We start from the raw sequence: 18,996 nt of genomic DNA on the forward strand, positions 1-18,996 counted from the left end.
CTCTAGACAGCCTGTATTCAGAGGATACCAGCACATGAGTGAGAGACACACTAGAGAGCCTCCTGTTTAGGGAAGCTTCTGAAGTCACACACAGGAGCCCTCAGAAGGGAATTTCCCTCTGGATATTCCCAGTATGGTTAGAAATGGGCAATTAGTCATTACAGATGAAACTCAGTGACCCTACAACATTTGGGCCAGGACACTGAGTTTATGGGATCCAACATGCTCTATACCAGGGGTAGTTAACCTTTTTATACCTACCGCCCACTTTTGTATCTCTGTTAGTAGTAGAATTTTCTAACTGCCCACTGGTTCCACAGTAATGGTTATTTATAAAGTAGGGAAGTAACTTTACTTTATAAAATTTATAAAGCAGAGTTACAGCAAGTTAAAGCATATATTCAATAATAATAATTACTTACCAAGTTCTTTATGTCGGATTTTCGCTAAGTTTGGCAGAATAAACCTTTATAAAACAACTTATTGTAGTTAAACCTATCTTTTTATTTATACTTCGGTTGCTCTGCTACTGTCCACCATGAAAGCTGGAACGCCCACTAGTGGGCAGCAGGGACCAGGTTGACTACCACTGCTTATACCCTCGATGCTCAGGAAAGGGGTTTCCAGGTTATGACCTTTCCAGGCACTCCGAGCCCAACTTCTGTTAATAGCTGAGCACTGACCAAAGCAAACCACACAACTCCCCCTTTATAATAAGCTTAAAGCAAAGTTCCTGTCAGCAGGCCTGAAAGGCTCCAGCCAGGGAAGAGGGAACACGGCTCTAACTCCCTCAGAGGGAGAAACCCTTAGAGGTGCCTTTTCTGTAATTCCTACCCTTCAACCTAGGAAAGAAGCCATCATTCCTAGTCCCAAAGGGACGTCCCTGACACAGTGGTGCAGGTCAGTACACGTAAGGGGCCACCTTGGCTCTACCTTCTCCTGGACTAGTCTGTAGACCACTGCACGCTGCCTTCACAGGACACTTATCCGCTGATCCTTCCTCACTCTAATGCCGGGATCCTTTATCCTCCGATCCCCATAATTCTTCTTAGAGGCTCTGGCTCAGCATAATCCACTTAAATCTTCTGAGGGTCGGGAGAGGAGACTGCAGGGATGTCAACGGGAAAGGCATGTGCAGTGTGGGCGAATGCACCCGAGGAAGAGGTAGTTCTGACAGCACAGCCCTGCCACCGAGGTGCCCCTCTCTTCCTGGGGTAATGATGCCTCACCTTCTCTCTACAGAATTATATACTTTCTATTATTCTCTATCTCTTCTGCTTGTTGAGAGTAAGAACTCCTGACTTATTTTTTCTCTGTATTCCCTACATCTAAGGTAGTTTTGTATTGCGGTCAATCTGGATCACACACTTGAACACCCACCCAAACCCGTGTCCTGCACCATGGTTCGCTTGCTCCAGGTTACTGCTTCACGGATGGGGAGAAATGCAAGAATAATCAAATGTAACTAACCTGCCGCCAGTCCCTCAAGCCTTAGTTCTCCAAGTCAGTACTTTGTAACATGGGAGGAAGAAGACTACATAGTCCACTCCAGATGTGCAGACTACCTTGGGGGAAGTTTCTAAACCCTCAGATCTTTGCCACCTGCTCTTTGGCCCAAGACAAGCAGGACCAGGAGTACAGAGGTCCAACTCCCTTCACTGCAGGACGGCTCCCTTTGCTTACTTACCCTGACGGGGTCCTCTCTTCCGTCGGAATGCAGCGCCTGACTGCAGGGCTTCCAGAAGACTGTCCATCACACCTGTTTCATCACCTTCTGTAATGAACAAAGATGGAGATGTAAGCTCTTCATCCTGAGCAGTGTGCATGTGTTGAGCCCCACACAAAATGCATGGCGTCTGCTCGGCCTCCCCTTGCCCACGATGGCTGGGGGCCAGAGTAGACAGAAGGCTCAACCCTAAGCCTTAGCCCATGTTTACTTGTGTCGTTTGAAAATGGTTCAAACAGAAGGTTTCACTGCCTACTGACCACTGCAAACCTTGGGACCTTTTCCTGCAGTACCCTCTCCTTCCCATCCCAATCAAGACAGGCTCAGAGAACTGCAGAACTGCCCAACTCCAAGACCAGGATAAGATTAGAGACTGGGCCTGAACCAGGCATTGGCGCAATGGAAGAGCATTTGCTTGGACACTGAGGTCCCAGGTTTGAAACCCCGAGGTCGCCGGCCTGAGTGCAGGCTCACCAGCTTGAGTGCAGGGTCGCCAGCTTGAGCGTGGGAGCATAGATATGCCCCACAGTTGCAGGCTTGAGCCCAATGTCGCTGGCTTGAGCAAGGGGTCACTGGCTTGGCTGGAGACCCCGGTCAAGGCACATATGAAGAAGCAATCAATGAACCATCAAGGTGCTGCAAACTATGAGTTGATGCTTCTCATCTCTCTCCCTTCCTATCTGTCCCTCTCTCTCTCCTTCACAAAAAAAATAAAAGGACAGAGTCGGGGATTATGAAATTAATGAGGAGGTATATCACTCTTTATCCTAGTGTTTCACTCCAATTTCCATACACCTTTCATGCAGTGCCCGGTTCCAGTTTTGGAGCACAGCTGAGGAAAGGAGAGAACTGACCAAGAGTATATTTCACTGCCCCCAGTGGCTGCATCTTCCTGAACCCAGTTAGGCATCTAATAGGAGCATCCTGGTCAGAATACAAAGAGTTAATGTAGAATCCTTCTTCCAGCCAGCTCTGTTTCCATGGCAACAGCTCAGGATGGTGAAATCTGAAACTGAAATCCCAAGGAGCCAGGAGGCTGCTAGCTAAGAGGCTGGGCTCACTGCTCTGAGCGCCACCTGCTGGCTAAACATCACCAGTGCAGCTGACCTACATCCCAACCTCATTTGCTTGCCCTGGGCACCCCAGGGCCAGAAAAAGGTAGACTGTGTCACCTGATGACTGGGTACAGCCCTCATCCCACATGTCAGCTGGACTCTTCCCTATTGCATCCTAGGTAGTACCTGGGGCAAACCCTAGGGGCAGGAGGAGGATGGGGTAAGGTGAAGAATATTTGCTGTGGGCTTAAATAGCATTACTAGGGTTTTGCTTCCCAGAAAAGTATAAAAACTAAACGTAGGCTGTTCCTGCTGCTTGAGTTCCTGATATTACCACAACAGGCGATGCCAAGGAACAGGCCATGGAGCAAGGATGTTAGAGCAGCCCTTGCTTCTACGCTAGGCAAAGCACTCTCATTCTCGCCACGCTTGCAGCCCTGGGACCCCTTCTCTCAGATGGCTCCTGGCCTCTCAGGTTCACGAAGGGTGGCACCTCGGCCACGCACAATGTATGCTGTATTTCCGCTGGAGCAGCCGGAGGGGGCAGGGAGTCGGCAGCAGGAAAGAAGCAGAGACAGGAAACAGAGGGCCAGTAATTGAGGCCATATGTTTCAACAAAGACATGCTTCTGGTAGTAAAATAGATTCTGCTGAAGAAAGGAAAGGGTGGCCAGCTCCCTTGCTCCCCTTTCCAGAAGTTCAATCCATTTCCCATCTGAAAAGTGTATCGGATTGTGCTGAAATACTGGGGGCGCAGTACTTAGTGACAGAGGCAGAAAGGGAGGGCAGGCCACCATCAAATGACAGAGGCAGGGCCAGGAAAACATTGTGGGGAGAAAAACAAGGGATTTAGTGAAGGATATGAAAATAGGCCAGAGGCACTCTGGACAGGCAGAAGGAAAAAATACGTGTTACAGCGATACTAAAATCACCGAGGAAATGACACACAGTGCAGGGACCAGCACAGCAGAAGAGGCTCTGAGCTTGGAGAATTGGGTAACTGAGCTGGGGTGGAAGTCCAGCATCAGGAGCTTGGAGGGAATGGACTGCCAGCAATCACTCGCCAGGCGCTGAGCTCAGACATGAGCTCTTCTCTCTGGCCTCCAGATTCCAGACAGAGAAGCCTTCCAACTGTTCCTCTCGACCCATCGGGCCTCCTCCCCCGCTTACCTGCGTTCATGTCTATGAGCTGCTCTCGCTTCTGTTGTTTCTCCAGACGCTCCTTCTCCGCCTTCTCCTTGGCTAGTTTGGCTCGCCGCATCTTCTCCTCCGTCTCCCGCCGTTTCTGGTTCTCCCTGACTGCTTGCTGTGGAGGGAACATCCAAACACCAGGCATGTACGCACCCATACGTATGCACGCCCGCCACCACCCAACATCGACCCAGCGGAAAGTGAAGAACATTCGCGAGTCAGCAGGTATTCCTTGCTCACCACAAACATATTCTTAAAATTGTGCAGATCCATGAAGAATTCTTCCACAGCCACCTTCTTAGGGTCAAAGAGGAAGTACTCGCCCAGCTCCTTATAGAGGGTCTCCATGTTGGAGTGCATCATCCGCAGCTTGTTATACTGCTCCTGGGCGTCCTTCACGAAGCTGTGCCGCTACGAGTCAAGGACCCCCATGCCAAGACACAGACCCACCTCTCCACCCAGGGGAGACTCAGAGATGCAGGCCGGCACGCAGGAGGAGGGTCAAGATAGCACTGCTTTTCTTGAAGCAAAGGCCAGAAGCAAACCATGTATCCAAAACAGGGGAATGACAAGCCATCACCTATGGTACAACTATGGGACAGGAGGTGGCAGATGAAAAAGAGGCTGTTTTGCATACTCGGCTATGGAAACAGGGCTACAACAGATTTGGGGTAAAAAGTGATATAATGCATACAATGTAATTTTTATATAAAATAAATTCATGAGGTGTAAATGAGAAAGAAGTTCGGTGACAGGTTACCTTTGAGGAGGGAATACGTGTGTGTGTGAGTGTGCGTGTGAGTGTATGTGTGTGTATATGTGTGTGTGTGTGAGTGTGTATGTGTGTGTATATATGTGTGTGAGAGAGAGAGTGTGTGTGTGTGTGTGTGTGTGTGTGTAGAGACAGGCAGAGGGCAAGGGATCAAGGGGCACTTTTAGTTTATCTGTATGGTTTGCCTTCTCTGCCATAACAAGGAGAGTGCTTTCAAGAACTATGTATTTAACTGAAAAAAATATTTTTCAAAGGGAAAAACTGTATATCACCAGATCGATCCCGTTGCCCCTTTCCACCACCACAAGATCTATCCCTTCCTAGGGGGCCAACTCCCTCCTTTCAAGAAAGGATATAGTCATTTTTTCAACAAACTTGTCTTTCTCATCTGTGGCAGCTGGGAAATTCTGGACATCACGTTCCACATCAGAAATTTGTTTCTTCATTTGATCTAGATTCTTTTGCAAGTTTTCAGCAGAAACTAAGGAAACAAACACAGACAGGAAGAGCTTACTGAATCTCGTCTTAAGACCTTTAGCTTCCGCCCTTCACGGCGCAGCTCTAGTCCATACATGCAGGTAGTGGCTTTAGTTCCCTTATGTAATCTCTAGTTGTTTCTCGCTTTCCAGTGAAACCATGGGTTACTGTATGACTGAACCTCCAGCCTCCCTCTGCAAGCTGTACAGAACAGAAAGGACGGGGAGGCTTCCTTTAATTCAACAACAATCTATGAAATCCCCTGGGATCTGGGTTTCATTTATTGTAGAGAACAGGGTTTGGAGGAAAGAGAGATACACAAAAATATAGAGGCAGGAAAGAAATCTGTTCCCATTTCTACTGAATGCTGCTTTTTGTTTGCCTGATTCCAGGATGGTGAGGCCTGGTTTTTGTTAATCCAGTCGCTGTGTTCTGAATGAAAATAACAGTGCTCTAGACGAAAACACTTCCTTCTCCCAGTTGTGTTTGGTGTTTCCCACTTCTATTTGTAGAGCCTCTCTTCTGCTTGAATCCTCTCCATTATGGTGCAGATGTCATGCCTATACCGTCTCTCATTCCCACTTAAAACAGTTGGGACTCAAAAGGATCTAAAATCTAGACTCTTATTCCTCTTCCCACGTACAGAGTTGTGGAAGCGCCTTCTAGCTTCCCCCCATCTGCCCACCTCTGCTGGCTTTCTCCACATGGGCAAGTTCATCTGGAAACTTGAGGACATCAGGGTAGTCAGTCTCACACAACTCAGCCAAGAAGTGCAACAATGTCATCTTCTGATCTGCGGACTTGGTGTCTCGAAGCTTGGGAAGAGGAGCAATGGTTAGCCCTGATGTGCCCAGGATCACCGCAGGCTGACAGCAACCTGCCACGCTGCGCTCGCCGAGGCTGGCAGCCTTCCCCACCGTTCTGCTCTAACCCTCTGGCTCACCTTACAGAGGAAGCTGATGTTGAAGCCGAAAGCCCCAGCGTTCCTGGACCCAGCATTCATAAAGTTGCCGACAAGCAAAGTAATCTCCAGAAGGCTGGAGAAGCTCTCGCTCTTCCGCACCTCCTCACAAGCGGCAGTCACAGAAACGATCTCCGGCTTGATGTTCTCCACCTGCTCACTGAACTGCAGCTGGAAGAGGATGGCGTTGAGGCGAGGCCGCAGGCGGGGCACAGTGCCCATCTAGGGGAGACAAGCAGCCCTGTCACAGCTGGCAGAGGCCAAAAGTAAGGAGAAGCTACAGGCTTGAGTCACCTATGGGAGGATCAGAGCTCCAGAGTAGAGAGGAGAGGGAAAGAGAGGGAGAGAGGGAGAGGGAGAGGGAGAGAGGGAAGAGAAGGGAGAGAGGTGAGAGGGGGAGAGGGAAAGAGAAAAAGAGGGAAAGAGGGAAAGAGGGAGAGGGAGAGGGAGGAGGAGAGGAAGAGGGAGAGAGGAAGAGGAAGGGAGAGGTGCAGGGGCTCACTCACCACCACCCCGAACTGCTCCGACTCTGCCAGGTCATCGTACTCGTCCTTCAGTTCCAAAAGCATTTTCAACTGCTCTGGCTCTGGCATCTGCTTAATGAGGTTCTGAAAGAGAGAAGAGACTGTCTCAGTCTGAGGGGGATGAGATGACAACTTGAGCCTCCTGGCAGGCCCCCATCTGCCCAAGGGCCATTAAGAAGGAAACAAGGGCATAGGGGTGGTGCGGGGCAGAGGCAGCTAGCAAGATGGCAGGACTCTGGAGAACAGACTGGAAACAAGCTGACCCCCAGAAAGGGAAGCTTACCCCAAGTTAGCACTCTACGCCAACAATGCCAGAGGAGGACGCTCACCCCTAAGCAGCGACGCAAAGAGCCAGCTCCAGCAGGGCTACCTTGTTCCTTACCTGGATCATAGACTCAGTCAGAACAGCCTCGTTCACTTCCAGGATGACATTCTTTATCTCTTGATAGGGCATGCGGAAGGAGCCCAGAAAGATTGCTGTCAGAAAGTGAGGTAAAAAGACATGCTCTCAGTCTCTTCCTCCTTCCAGTTCATCCCACAAGCCTTTGCTGGGCAATCTCCCCAACAGTGCTCTTTAAAGTCAGTATGAGAGCCCTCCACCAGCTCCACACTGCCTACAGAGTTCAAGCCCGAGTTCCTGGGCCCAGTGTTTAAGGTTCCCGCCTCCAACTTTTGTTCTCATTAATCCTTACATTGATGTCACGTACCAGCCACACTGTTCCAAGCACCACAATCTACAAACACTGACTCCTTGCCTTTGCTCCCAGGAAGTCTTTGATCCGCTCTATCTATCTACATCAAAGATGTTCACCCCACTCTATTTTAGTCCCCCACTCTCATGACTCCATCCTCAAAGGGACCATTGCTTGGAAATTCTTATTTTCTTTTAAATGTTTATTTTATTGAATGTTTTTTTTAGAGAGAGAGGAAGGGAGAAAGGGAGAGAGAAGGAGACAAGAACATCAATCTGTTCCTATATGTGCCCTGACCGAACCGGCAACCTCTGTGCTCTGGGATGATGTTCTAACCAACTAAGCCATCCAGCCAGGACTAAATGCTCTTATTCTTAACTGCCATATCCCCTTTCCTAACAAACACTTCCTATCCTTCTAGCTCTCTCACTCACTAATCTCTAAATGGGAGAGCTCTCTCTCTCTCTCTCTCTGAATGTATCAGTTCCACTTTGCCTTCTCTACTTAACGTCAATATTATATTACTTCACTCTCTTCTACTATTCCCATTTCTATTACCCCTACATCTGTTCTCTTGCTTCCCTCTCCTTCCAGTCCTGGTTAATCCAGCCATGTGATTTCTCTACTCTTACGCCTGGGCTGACGAGCATGCTAGTAAATTCTGCAGATCGTAATCTATGAATCTGTGATGGCGCCAGTGATAGCTGGGGCCTTGCGCTGCCTGGTAACCCTTCCCGTGACCCGGTTCATGCTCTCCTGGCTGTTTTTGCGTCAGGACAAAGACATCTGACCCCATTCTTCAAACTGTCCCACCACTTCTGCATTTTTGCTTAGATCTTGACTCTCTTAATTGAAAAAAAAAATTGAAGCCATTGGTGAAATTACTTGCTCAGCTTTCTCTATGTCACTTACAGACCGAGCAGGAGGGACCCTCAGATGGAGCTGGACAAGAAAAGGTTTGGGTAAGGACTCTCTTGGAATCATCTAGAAGAAAACTTGTGCCAACACTTTTGTAAGTTTATCAGCAATTATATCCACGTACTCATCCTTTCCTGATGTTTCAATGGAACAGGTGGCCCTAAGGACCTTTTCCTTCAGCATATATACATACTCAAGTTCCTTCTATCTTAAAAAAAAAAAACCCTCCCTGACCCAATATTCCTCTCTAATTACCAACTCTCTTCTTTCCTTCACTTTATAACATTCTAAAATGTAAGTCTATTGTCTCTTACTTACTCATAGCTCTCATTTATTCTTGCCCCACAAAGTCAATTAAAAAATGACAATCACTTATTGAATGTCCACTCCACGTGAGAAACAGTACCTTCAACACAATCTGCATACATGGTCTCATTTAACCCCATTCATAATATCTCTGTCAGTTTCTATTCTTAGCCCCATTTCAATGAAAGGGAAACTAACACTTCAAGAAGTTTAGCTAAGCATCCAATGTCCCACTACAAGTAAGGGCTAAAGCCAGGATTTATATACAAATGGATTCCAGGGCTGCTGTTCTTAACTCCCATGCTATATTAAAATTATTCTTGCCTTGGCTACTGACTTTCCTAATTCCAGATCCAAAAGATACTTGCCCTGTACTGACTCCACCTGACAAGAATCTTCATCTGACACCGGACTACTCCCCCTTCTTAGGACTACTTTATACCATTTTTCTCACTGCTCCCTTCCAGCCCTATTCCTCTGAGGCCTCTCCCTCTTATTATTTGTCCCTTAAATATTAATGGCCTTCAAAGCAAACTCATGGCTGCAATTATAACTCATATGCTATCTCCTAAATGCCAATCTCCGGCCAGACCTTCCTCCTGATTTCTATATCCAGTGGGCATGGACTAATACGCCCATCCCTTTGGAGGAGAGTCCCACAGGCACTTAGATTCTACCCTAAAATTAAGTCAGTCATTTCTACCCACCACCCTGCCACCTCTCATCATGTCCACCACTTCCCACTTCTCCCACAATGGACAGGGAAAACAGTTCCTGCCAGAATTTCCCATTTCAGAAAATGATACCATTCTCTATAGGGTGATCGAAACCTAAGAAACATCTCCTTTAATCCCCTCAGTCAATCACTAAGTTCCATGCATCATATCTTCTTAGTTTCTACCTTCCTTTTCATTTTTACTACTTTATTTCTAGGCCCTGATCACCACTGGCCCAGTTTAAAACAATAACATAACTCGTCTCTCTGCCTACAGCCTTCCCCTGCCCCCACACTGCAGCCTCAGAACACTACCATAGGAGCCTTCCCGGAAGTCACATCGGGTGCACCTTCTCTTTCCTGATTAAAACCCCTTCGGTAACTTCCATAGCTTTCAGGACAAAATATTACTCCTTAGCCTAAGCCGACCAGAACTGGTATGGCCTAGCTTCTCTCCAGCTCCTGAAAGCCTCTTCAGCCTCCACTCCCCCACACGTGGCCTTGACTCAGCTGTGCTGAAGAACTTGCAATTCCCAAGCTGCTCAATGTTGTCTGGCACCTCTATGCCATCCCCCCACCACCACCGAGCCCTCTGCCTGCACAGACAGCCCTCCCCCATCACTGACCCACTGCCAATGGGTCTCTCACTCAGCTTCGGCAATACACCCTTCAGAATGACCTCGAGGATGTACTCCCTCCAATACCCCCCAACTCGATTTAGACGCCCCCTTTCCTGGTGCTCTCATCAGCATCCTATACCCCGCCGCACAGCCCTTACCACTCGGCGCTATTACCGTATCTGCTCTTCTGCTTCCGCCTGACCTACGTACGGTTCAGGAGGACAGGGACTATGTCGCACTCAGCTTTGTACCCCCAGCACATAGGGAGGTATTTAATAATTTGAGTCACTAAATTACATCTTGACCATCCTACCCTAAACTAATTTCAATTCTCTTTCTGAATTCTGTAATTGTTTTCCATAGATATCACTTAATTGAAAACAAAACTGCACTATCCCACCATCTTGTATCATTTTTCTAAAATAACAATTATTCATATTTTATGGTCCCAGAGATAAACCATGAGAAGACGAATTATCTCACATTACTTCAGTCTCCATAAAAGCACTTCCCCACAGATACTACTCAGTAATATTTGTTCACTATGATGTAAGACTATATAGCCAAGAAACACGTAAAGGCTTATTGTTCTCATTGTACCACTGACTTTACCTACTGGTGTGTACTCATCACTTGTGTGACCTTGACCAAGTCATAATGGCTGAACTTTAGTTTTTTCGTTTGGAAAAATGGGGACAACAGTTACATCGCAAGACTGAACAGGTTTTATTGACTATATACCCTTTTATCTCTGGGACACTTGCCTCGTATGTGCCTAACAGAGCCCGCCACATGGCAGACCCTCCAAGCTGGCCAAGTGAATATTTCAATCTATATTCTTAGGGAGGTCAACAGTTGAAACGATCCTATATTCTGATTATCAAATAAATACTAACTATATTAACTTTACCAAGGAGTTTCCGATCTGAAATTCTGCCACCAATCAGTTATGAATTTAAACAGCAAGTTCAGGCCTGACCAGGCGGTGGCACAGTGGATAGAACATCAGATTGGGATGAGGAGGACCCAGGTTTGAGACCCCGAGGTGGTTAGCTTGAGTGTGGACTCATCTGGTTTGAGCAAAGCTCACTAGCTTGGACCCAAGGTCGCTGGCTCGAGCAAGGGGTTACTTGGTCTGCTGAAGGCCCACGGTCAAGGCACATACGAGAAAGCAATCAATCAACAACTAAGGTGTCGCAATGAAAAACTGATGATTGATGCTTCTCATCTCTCCATTCCTGTCTGTCTGTCCCCGTCTATCCCTCTCTCTGACTCTCTCTGTCCCTTTAAAAAAACAAAAAAAAACATAAAAAACAGCAGGTTCAGAACAAAACTGTTTGAAGTTACTGCTCCTACTCTGAGAAGTCCGGGATTTACATTATTTATCCTAAACCACAAAGTTATTTTAGATTTAATTGAAGTTAAGCCAGCACCTGCACTTAAAAGGAAATACTTAAAGTAAGAAAGAAGGAGATATACAATAGCTAGCCCATTTTGATAGACTGTCTGCGGATGCAGTGGAAACAGTGAGGGCTTAGAAATAAGAAAATCTGAGGATCAAATCCCAGACCTGCTTCTTACTAGCTACGCAGCCAGGTAAATTCCTACAAGTCTTAGCCTCTATTTCCTTGCCATAAAGCTATGTACTTAACAATCTTGTCGTGCTATGGAAGGGATTAAACGAGAGAGACAATTCACTACGCAATGCCTGGCATATAGCAGGAACTCAACAAATGGAAATTTCATATCAAGAGACTCCAGAGCCACCAGAATTGAGCTCTTAGAAGAAATCCTTCACATTTCAAGTAGTTCAGATCACAGAGTTACTCACAGAGATTCTGGGCTGTCTTTGAATCCAACACCTTTAATTCTTTTACTTTTTTCTTTTGCACAGATTTCTTTTCTTCTCCACCTTCCTGATCCTTCTTGGCTAGAAAGAGAAATATTAAAAAAGTATGATTAAGGACAAACCACACTTGCACCTTAGTGACCTACTGTCCCATCCTGGAAAGGCCCCCCGCTTCCTCTCGATTAATAATAATCTCCCTATTAAATCTCTTCAAAGCAAACCTCCTCTTAAATACCCACCCTTCAAAAAAAAAAAATACCCACCCTTCTATTACTGACTTCCCCCTCCAACTATAAAAATAAATCCAATTTTCATTTCTTTAATAGTTACCAATAATGCTTTCCCACCTACATCTTACCTGCTTGCAGGGAGCAGCAAACTTTCTGTAAAGGACCAGTTGGTAAATATTTTAGGCTTTGCAGACCATATGGTCTTCATGGAAGCACTCACAGACAATACATACACGACATGACTGTGTTCAATAAAACTTTATTCACAAAAACAGGTGGTCAGCCTGAAGAACTATAGTTTGCCAGCCCCTCTATTAGTGTCTCCACTGTGTTATTTTTTTGTGCCTATTAAAAGTCTTATTTATCTTTCAAGCTCCATCTTAAACATGAGTTCCTTTTAAAATTTTTCTTTATTTTCACAAATGCCAGTGAGCTCTCTGAGTCTCTATGGATTTTCATACTTATTTACAGCAAACTTTTAATTTTTTTAATTTATTCATTTTAGAGAGGAGACGGGGGGGGAGAGAGAGAGAGAGAGAGAGAGAGAGGAGAGAGACAGAGAGAGAGAAGGGGGGAGGAGCTGGAAGCATCAACTCCCATATGTGTCTTGATCAGGCAAGCCCAGGGTTTCGAACCAGCGACCTCAGCATTTCCAGGTCAATGCTTTATCCACTGCGCCACCAGAGGTCAGGCTACAGCAAACTTTTTTATAAGTATATATAGTCTCTCCTCAACTAGATAAAGACTTTGTTAATCCTCTTTGCAAATCTCATGGCATAAACATACCTTCCTAGTTAGATCTTACTGTTAACTCTCACAGTGTAGACATACAGAGAAGGTACAATACACGCCTACACTCCTCTCAGACCACCCAAACCCAGCATACCCTTCCTTTTCTGTGAAGCATTCCCTGATAAATGTACTTACTCTGCTTTGCTGAACTAATTTTCATGGTATTTGTTATCTATACCTCATTTCACAATTCATTATTCAATGTTAAATGACATTTTATATGTATCATCTTGGTCTTTTAAAACCTGTGTCACTTTATAAGTGTGGTACTTTCCCATCCTACCTAGACTCTGACCTTCAAGAGCATGAACAAAATAGTTCCCCATCACTCCCTCAGCAGCTAGCACACAGTAACATTTGCTAGAAATGGTTCATCTGGCTAATGAGGAGGGCTGGGCTGTAGGTAGAAAGGGAAATAGGAGGTGTTCTGGACAGGCATTAATTGTGAAATAGTATTCTGTCTTACAGTGTCATTTGGTACCAACTATTTAGAAAGCCATATGGGAATGTCTGCAAGGAGTTCCAAGAAACTGACAGAGCCTGGTGCTCCTGAGCAGAGGTATGAGCGCCTGAGCATAAGAGTGGAAGGGATCTTTCCAACACAAACCCATTTAGACTGTTTAAATGTTAAATCACACGAAAAGTATTACTTGAGTACTTGGTACAAATAAATAAGAAAAAGACAAACCAAAAAGAAAGTTATATGACAAAAGGTACACAAAACTACAAACAAACCGAACAAACAAACAAGTCTGAAAGCATCCGCTGGCCTGATGATAGTCTTACCTTGAAGAAAGAAAATGCTAAATATATAAATATTAGTTATTTAAAGAAATATTTATTGATGAAACAGGCACTGATATGTGCCAGGCTCTGTTCTGGGTAATGGGAACAAAAGAGTGTACAAAATTGAGAAAAATTCCTGCCTTCATGGAACTAGTATTCCAATAAAGAGAAATAGACAATAAACCAGTTAACAGATAAAACAGTATATTAGGTGGGCATAAGTACTATTAAAAGAAAATCAAGTAGGTAAGAGAACAGAGGTATTTGATAGGAAGATGAATTACAACTATAGCGGGGTATTCAGGAAAAATCACAGTGAGAATGTGACATTTGAGTAAAGACCTTTTAGAAGGTGAGAGATCAAATCCCATGAACACCTGGGTGGGGGGAGGGGTGATTCAGAGAGAAAGAAAAACACAGCAAAGGCCTGAGATAACAGCATACCTGGTGTGGGAACAGATGGAGATAAAATCAGAGTGGAAAAAAAATTATAAAAAAAAAATTATGGGAATTCAGATAAAAACAGACTTAAAACATCTAGACTGTATCACAAAAACTTAGTAGGGAAGGAGAAGAGTAAAAGTATTATATATTTAAAAATGGGAGGTAAAAGGGACCCAAATGGATATAAAGTTTCTATACTTCACTTGAATTGGTAAACCATTGAAATCCTTAGACTAGGGTAAGTTATGTATCTGTAATGTAATACCTGGAGTAATTTACCTAAGCAAACTGTACAAAGCAATATACTCAGACATTAAAAATAAATAAAAAATGGAATCTTAAAAAAATACTCAAACCATAGGGAAGTGAAAAAAAGAGACACAAGAAACAAACAGAAAACAATACCATGGCTGACTTAAGCCCTAACATATCAGTAAATTACCTTTAATATAAATGGTCTAAATATAATAATTAACAAAGACTGGCTCTAGTGTAGCTGCCTAACAATTTGCTTTCCTTAATCATAACGTAAGTGCCTGACATTAAGCTTTTTAAATTAAGTTTTTAATGTATGAAATCTGAATTCTGTCAGTGACATATACATACCTACATCATTTTTTAGGTCAAAGTTGTGGCTAATAAATTCATTTTAAAATTCCCAGTTCCAACCAGCTGAGCTGGCTCTCTGTACCCTGACAGCCTTTCCTCCCAATGAGCTGAGTCCACTAGAACAGCCTGTGCTAATTCCATCATGATATTTACTACACTGTATTTTAATTGCCAGTTTATCAGTCTCCCATTACATTGGGGTTCCTTCAAAGCAGACTTTCAGGTTCACTTTGCCTTGAAGTAAGTACCAAATTATTTGCTAAGTGAGTAATAAATATATATATATAGTTTAAAGGTAACATTCTTTAAAATGTTTATTTATTGATTTTTAGAGAGAGAGGAAGGGAGACAGAGATAGAAACATCGATTCTGTTGTTCCACGTATTCATGCCATCACTGTTTGATTCCTGTATGTGCCCTAACCTGGGATCAAACCTGCAACCTTGGTATACTGGGACAACGCCCTAACCAACTGAGCTATCTGACCAGGGCCATTAATAAATAATATTTCTATTCAAATGGTATGTATTTATTCATAATTACTGATCATTAATCACCAAATAGTCTACAATCTGATTTAAAATCCTCAAATTTAAACAAGAAACTAATACCAAGGCTTTGACTTAGTTTGTGCTAAGTCATTTAAATAATTTGTAGCTTTGGACCATTTTATTTTAAAAAGCTAGTATTCATCTAAATAACTAATACGAACTTAAAATTCACCATACATTTACTTCACTTATTAGGGTGACCTTCTAGTAAATCAGCTGCCACTGTATCTGGCCATGGCTCCGGCTCAGCTCCCTGCTGCACCAAGAGCTCGGATCATCCCAGCCAGAGGCCACAGCCACCAACTCCACGTTTCTACCAGAAAGGAAGGAGGGCACCTAGCAGGGACAACCATCCAGACATGGGTGGCCCAGAAAACAGGCAGTCCTGATATTAAGCTTTTGACTGCTGTGGCATCCACTTCAAAGACATCCATTTGAAAAAAAAACAAAACATATTGCCAGCTACACAACAAGATAAAGAGCCAGGCCACCCACCCATGTTCCCCTTTTAGAAAGTCTTGGATGACCTAGAAAACTGTTTGAGTGACCCTGCTTTTCCATTCCCACGCTTTACTTTCCACTCTTCCGTTCTAAATTCACCAATAAAGAGGGAACCTGTGAAGAAACCCTAGCCATCTCACCTTAACCCCAATAAAATCAGAACCCAGGGTTGCCCTCTCTCACTTCACTGTGTGGTCCCAGGAGTGCCATGTCAGGCAGGATCTGAGAGTAAACCTTGCTTTTTCGAAGTTCCCTGAGGGTTGTTGCTGGGATGTGTCTTGCAATCATAACCATAAGGGCCAGACTGGCCCAGCCACATTGGCTCTAATGGAGAAATGACTACGGAGGCTTGCCAGGGGACCCCCGGACTCCTAGCTGGCAGTATCATTAGGCTGAGACCAACACAAAACACTGGCAGAGTGGATTAACAAAAGACCCAATAAGACATAAATTCAGTAATAATAAGAATAGCAGCAAATTGGTTGGCCATATTAAGTAAGTAGACTTCAGCGCAAAGAAAATAACTAGAGACAAAGAGAGATGCTACATAATAATTAAAGAATCAACCCACCAGAAAGATAACACTTCTAAATGTATATGCCCCAAATGACAGAACTTTGAATATAAGAAACAAAACTAAGAGATGAAAAAAGAAACAAATATAACCAAGCCATAGTAATATCTGAAGACATTAACACCCTACTTTCAGTAATGGGTAAACTACTAGACAGAAGAGAGTCTCACATGAGACTCTCTTTAGTGGCTGAGAAGCCAAATGGCTATATCCTTATAGTAAAGGTAAACACAACAGGCTCACAGTTGGAAGCCCAAGAAAGGCTATGCTCTAGGACAGTGGTAAAACAACTAAGAGAATTGCTGCTCTAGGAACTGGGTGAACCAAAGGTAGATCAAGCCTTCCCAAAAACACAAACACTGGCACAGCTCACTCACTGACTGTATTAAGGTAATCAGAAAAATCAGGCCTGGTCAGGCATTAGCACAGTGGATAGAGCGCTGGATTGGGATGCAGAGGACCCAGGTTTGTAACCCCGAGGTCGCTGGCCTGAGTGCAGGCTCATCTGGCTGGAGCAGGGGCTCACCAGCTTGAGCACAGTGTCACTGGCTTGAGTGTGGGATCATAGACATGACTCCGTGGTTGCTGGCTTGAGTGCAAAGGTCACTGGCTGGGCTGGAGCCCCCCCTCCATCCATCAAGGCATATACGAGAAAGCAATCAATAAACAACTAAGCTACTGCAACAAAGAATTGATGCTTCTCATCTCTCTTCTTTCTGTCTGTTTGTCGCTATCTGTCCCTCGCTCTGTCTCTCTTTCTCTGTCATATAATAAGAAAAGAAAAAAGAAAATCAGCAAGGAAAGATACAGAAGAAGTAAACAGTACAATCAATCAACAATGTCATACAGGCTGAGTAGCTCAGTTGGAGCATTGTCTCAATATGCCAAGGTTGCAATTCAATCCCCAGTCAGGACACATACAAAAATCAACCAATGAATGCATAAATAAGTGGAACAAATTAACGGTTCTTTCTCTCCTTTTCCCTCTCTCTTTCTAAAATCAATATATACACTTTAAAAAATAGAATACATTATGATAGGTGAGAGAACACAGCCTTAAAAGGCCACTTAGTGTATGACTTCATTTTTATATATTTCTGGAAAAGACAAAACTTTAGGGACAAAATACAGATCAGCAGTTGCCAGGACCAGGTGGTAAGGAGAGCAGATGGACAAAGGGGCAGGAGAGTTTTTAGAGTGATGAAAATTTTCTATCTTGATTGTGATAGCTATATGGGCTGTATACATTTGTCAAAATTCATATAACTATACACATAGAAAGGGTAAATTTTATTACATGCAAATTATACTTCAATAAACCTGACTAAACATATTATAGCTTCAAGGCCAATAAGAGAACAGTAATTATAAGAGTGGTACTGAAAGAGTATATGAAGTTCTTAATAATTAATAAAGAAGTAGAGTATATGCTAATGTAGACACAGATCAATGAAAAAAGGATGATCAATTAAGAATCTGTAAACTTTTTCTTAAAAGACAGAAAATAAATATTTTAGGCTTTGTGGGCTATATAGTTTCTGTTGCAACTACTCAATTCTTCTGGCATAGTATGAAAGAAGTCATAGACAGTATGTAATCAAATGGGCATGGATGTGTTCCAATAAAACTTTATTAACAAAAATGGATTGGCCAAGTCTGCTGACTCCTGGTCTAATCAATAGTTTGGAACAACTGACGCTCCATTTTGAAGACAAATAGCTAGATCCTAACTTTATTTACGAATATTATAAAAATAAATTCCAGATACCCTAAACATCTAAATGTTAAAAATATAATTCTATACACACAAAATCAAGATGGTACAGAATAAAAGACAGGATGATTATATTACATCAAATTTTAATTGTTCAATGTTGAGGAAAATCATCATATAAAATATGAAAAGAAATGAGAATTTCCTTTCTAGTAACAGAGCCAAATTTCCTGTGTAAAACATCTTAAGATGCTGGTGTAATGTTTTAAAAACTCACTCTGAAAGCATGGAAGAGCTGACAAGATGGTGATGAACTACTCCCAAGAGATAGGCAAAACACTGGAGCACTGTCCCAATGCCAGTTTGATGGCTGTGTGTGGCAAGGTGGACAGGGGTCAAGGTCCAGTTTCTGCTTAATGTGGAGAGTCTCACATGAGACTCTCTTTGGTGGCTGGGAAGCCAAAAGGCTATATCCTTATAGTAAAGGTAAACACAACAGGCTCACAGTTGGAAGCCCAAGAAAGGCTATGCTCTAGGTACTGGGTGAACCAAAGGTAGATCAAGCCTTCCCCAAACCACAAACACTGGCAGAGCTCACTCACTGACTGTATTAAGGTGATCAGCTCCCATTTTTATCTGTATAAAGAGGAGGGGGAAAAAAGAACAGACCCATGTATAATCCAGACACTGGAGCTAGCCAACAAGGACTTTTAAGTAACTATAGTTAACATATTCAAATATACAGAGGGAAAAATAAAAATAGATGACGATGGAGACATTCACCAAAGAACTAAAATTTATTTTAAAAAATTCAATGGACATTCTAGAGTTAAAAACTTTTATAAGTGAAATTAAGAGCTCGATACATGGGTTTAACAGGAGATACAATAAATGTTAGTGAACTGGAAGACAGGTCAATAAAGAAGATACAAACTAAAGCACAGATATAAAAGATGAAAGAACAAAAAAAGAGTGTAGGGGACATGTGAA

At 43.6% G+C, this 18,996-nt stretch overlaps 1 protein-coding gene across 1 annotated transcript in view; it reads right to left on the minus strand.

Moving 5' to 3' along the window:
• The window catches only part of LOC136335596 (protein diaphanous homolog 1-like), a 40,734-nt gene that overhangs the window by 7,150 nt on the left and 14,588 nt on the right, over positions 1-18,996 (minus strand). The window contains exons 2-10 of the mRNA XM_066276784.1: positions 11,788-11,886; positions 7,088-7,182; positions 6,688-6,789; positions 6,164-6,403; positions 5,906-6,035; positions 5,073-5,224; positions 4,212-4,382; positions 3,951-4,086; positions 1,688-1,774 (exon numbers count right to left, since the gene is read on the minus strand). Coding sequence (XP_066132881.1) covers positions 1,688-1,774; positions 3,951-4,086; positions 4,212-4,382; positions 5,073-5,224; positions 5,906-6,035; positions 6,164-6,403; positions 6,688-6,789; positions 7,088-7,182; positions 11,788-11,886 — 1,212 coding nt within the window. The remainder of the gene's footprint in view (positions 1-1,687; positions 1,775-3,950; positions 4,087-4,211; positions 4,383-5,072; positions 5,225-5,905; positions 6,036-6,163; positions 6,404-6,687; positions 6,790-7,087; positions 7,183-11,787; positions 11,887-18,996) is intronic.

Source organism: Saccopteryx bilineata, chromosome 4 (genome assembly GCF_036850765.1).
Source record: "Saccopteryx bilineata isolate mSacBil1 chromosome 4, mSacBil1_pri_phased_curated, whole genome shotgun sequence".
NCBI classification, from domain to species: Eukaryota; Metazoa; Chordata; class Mammalia; order Chiroptera; family Emballonuridae; genus Saccopteryx; species Saccopteryx bilineata.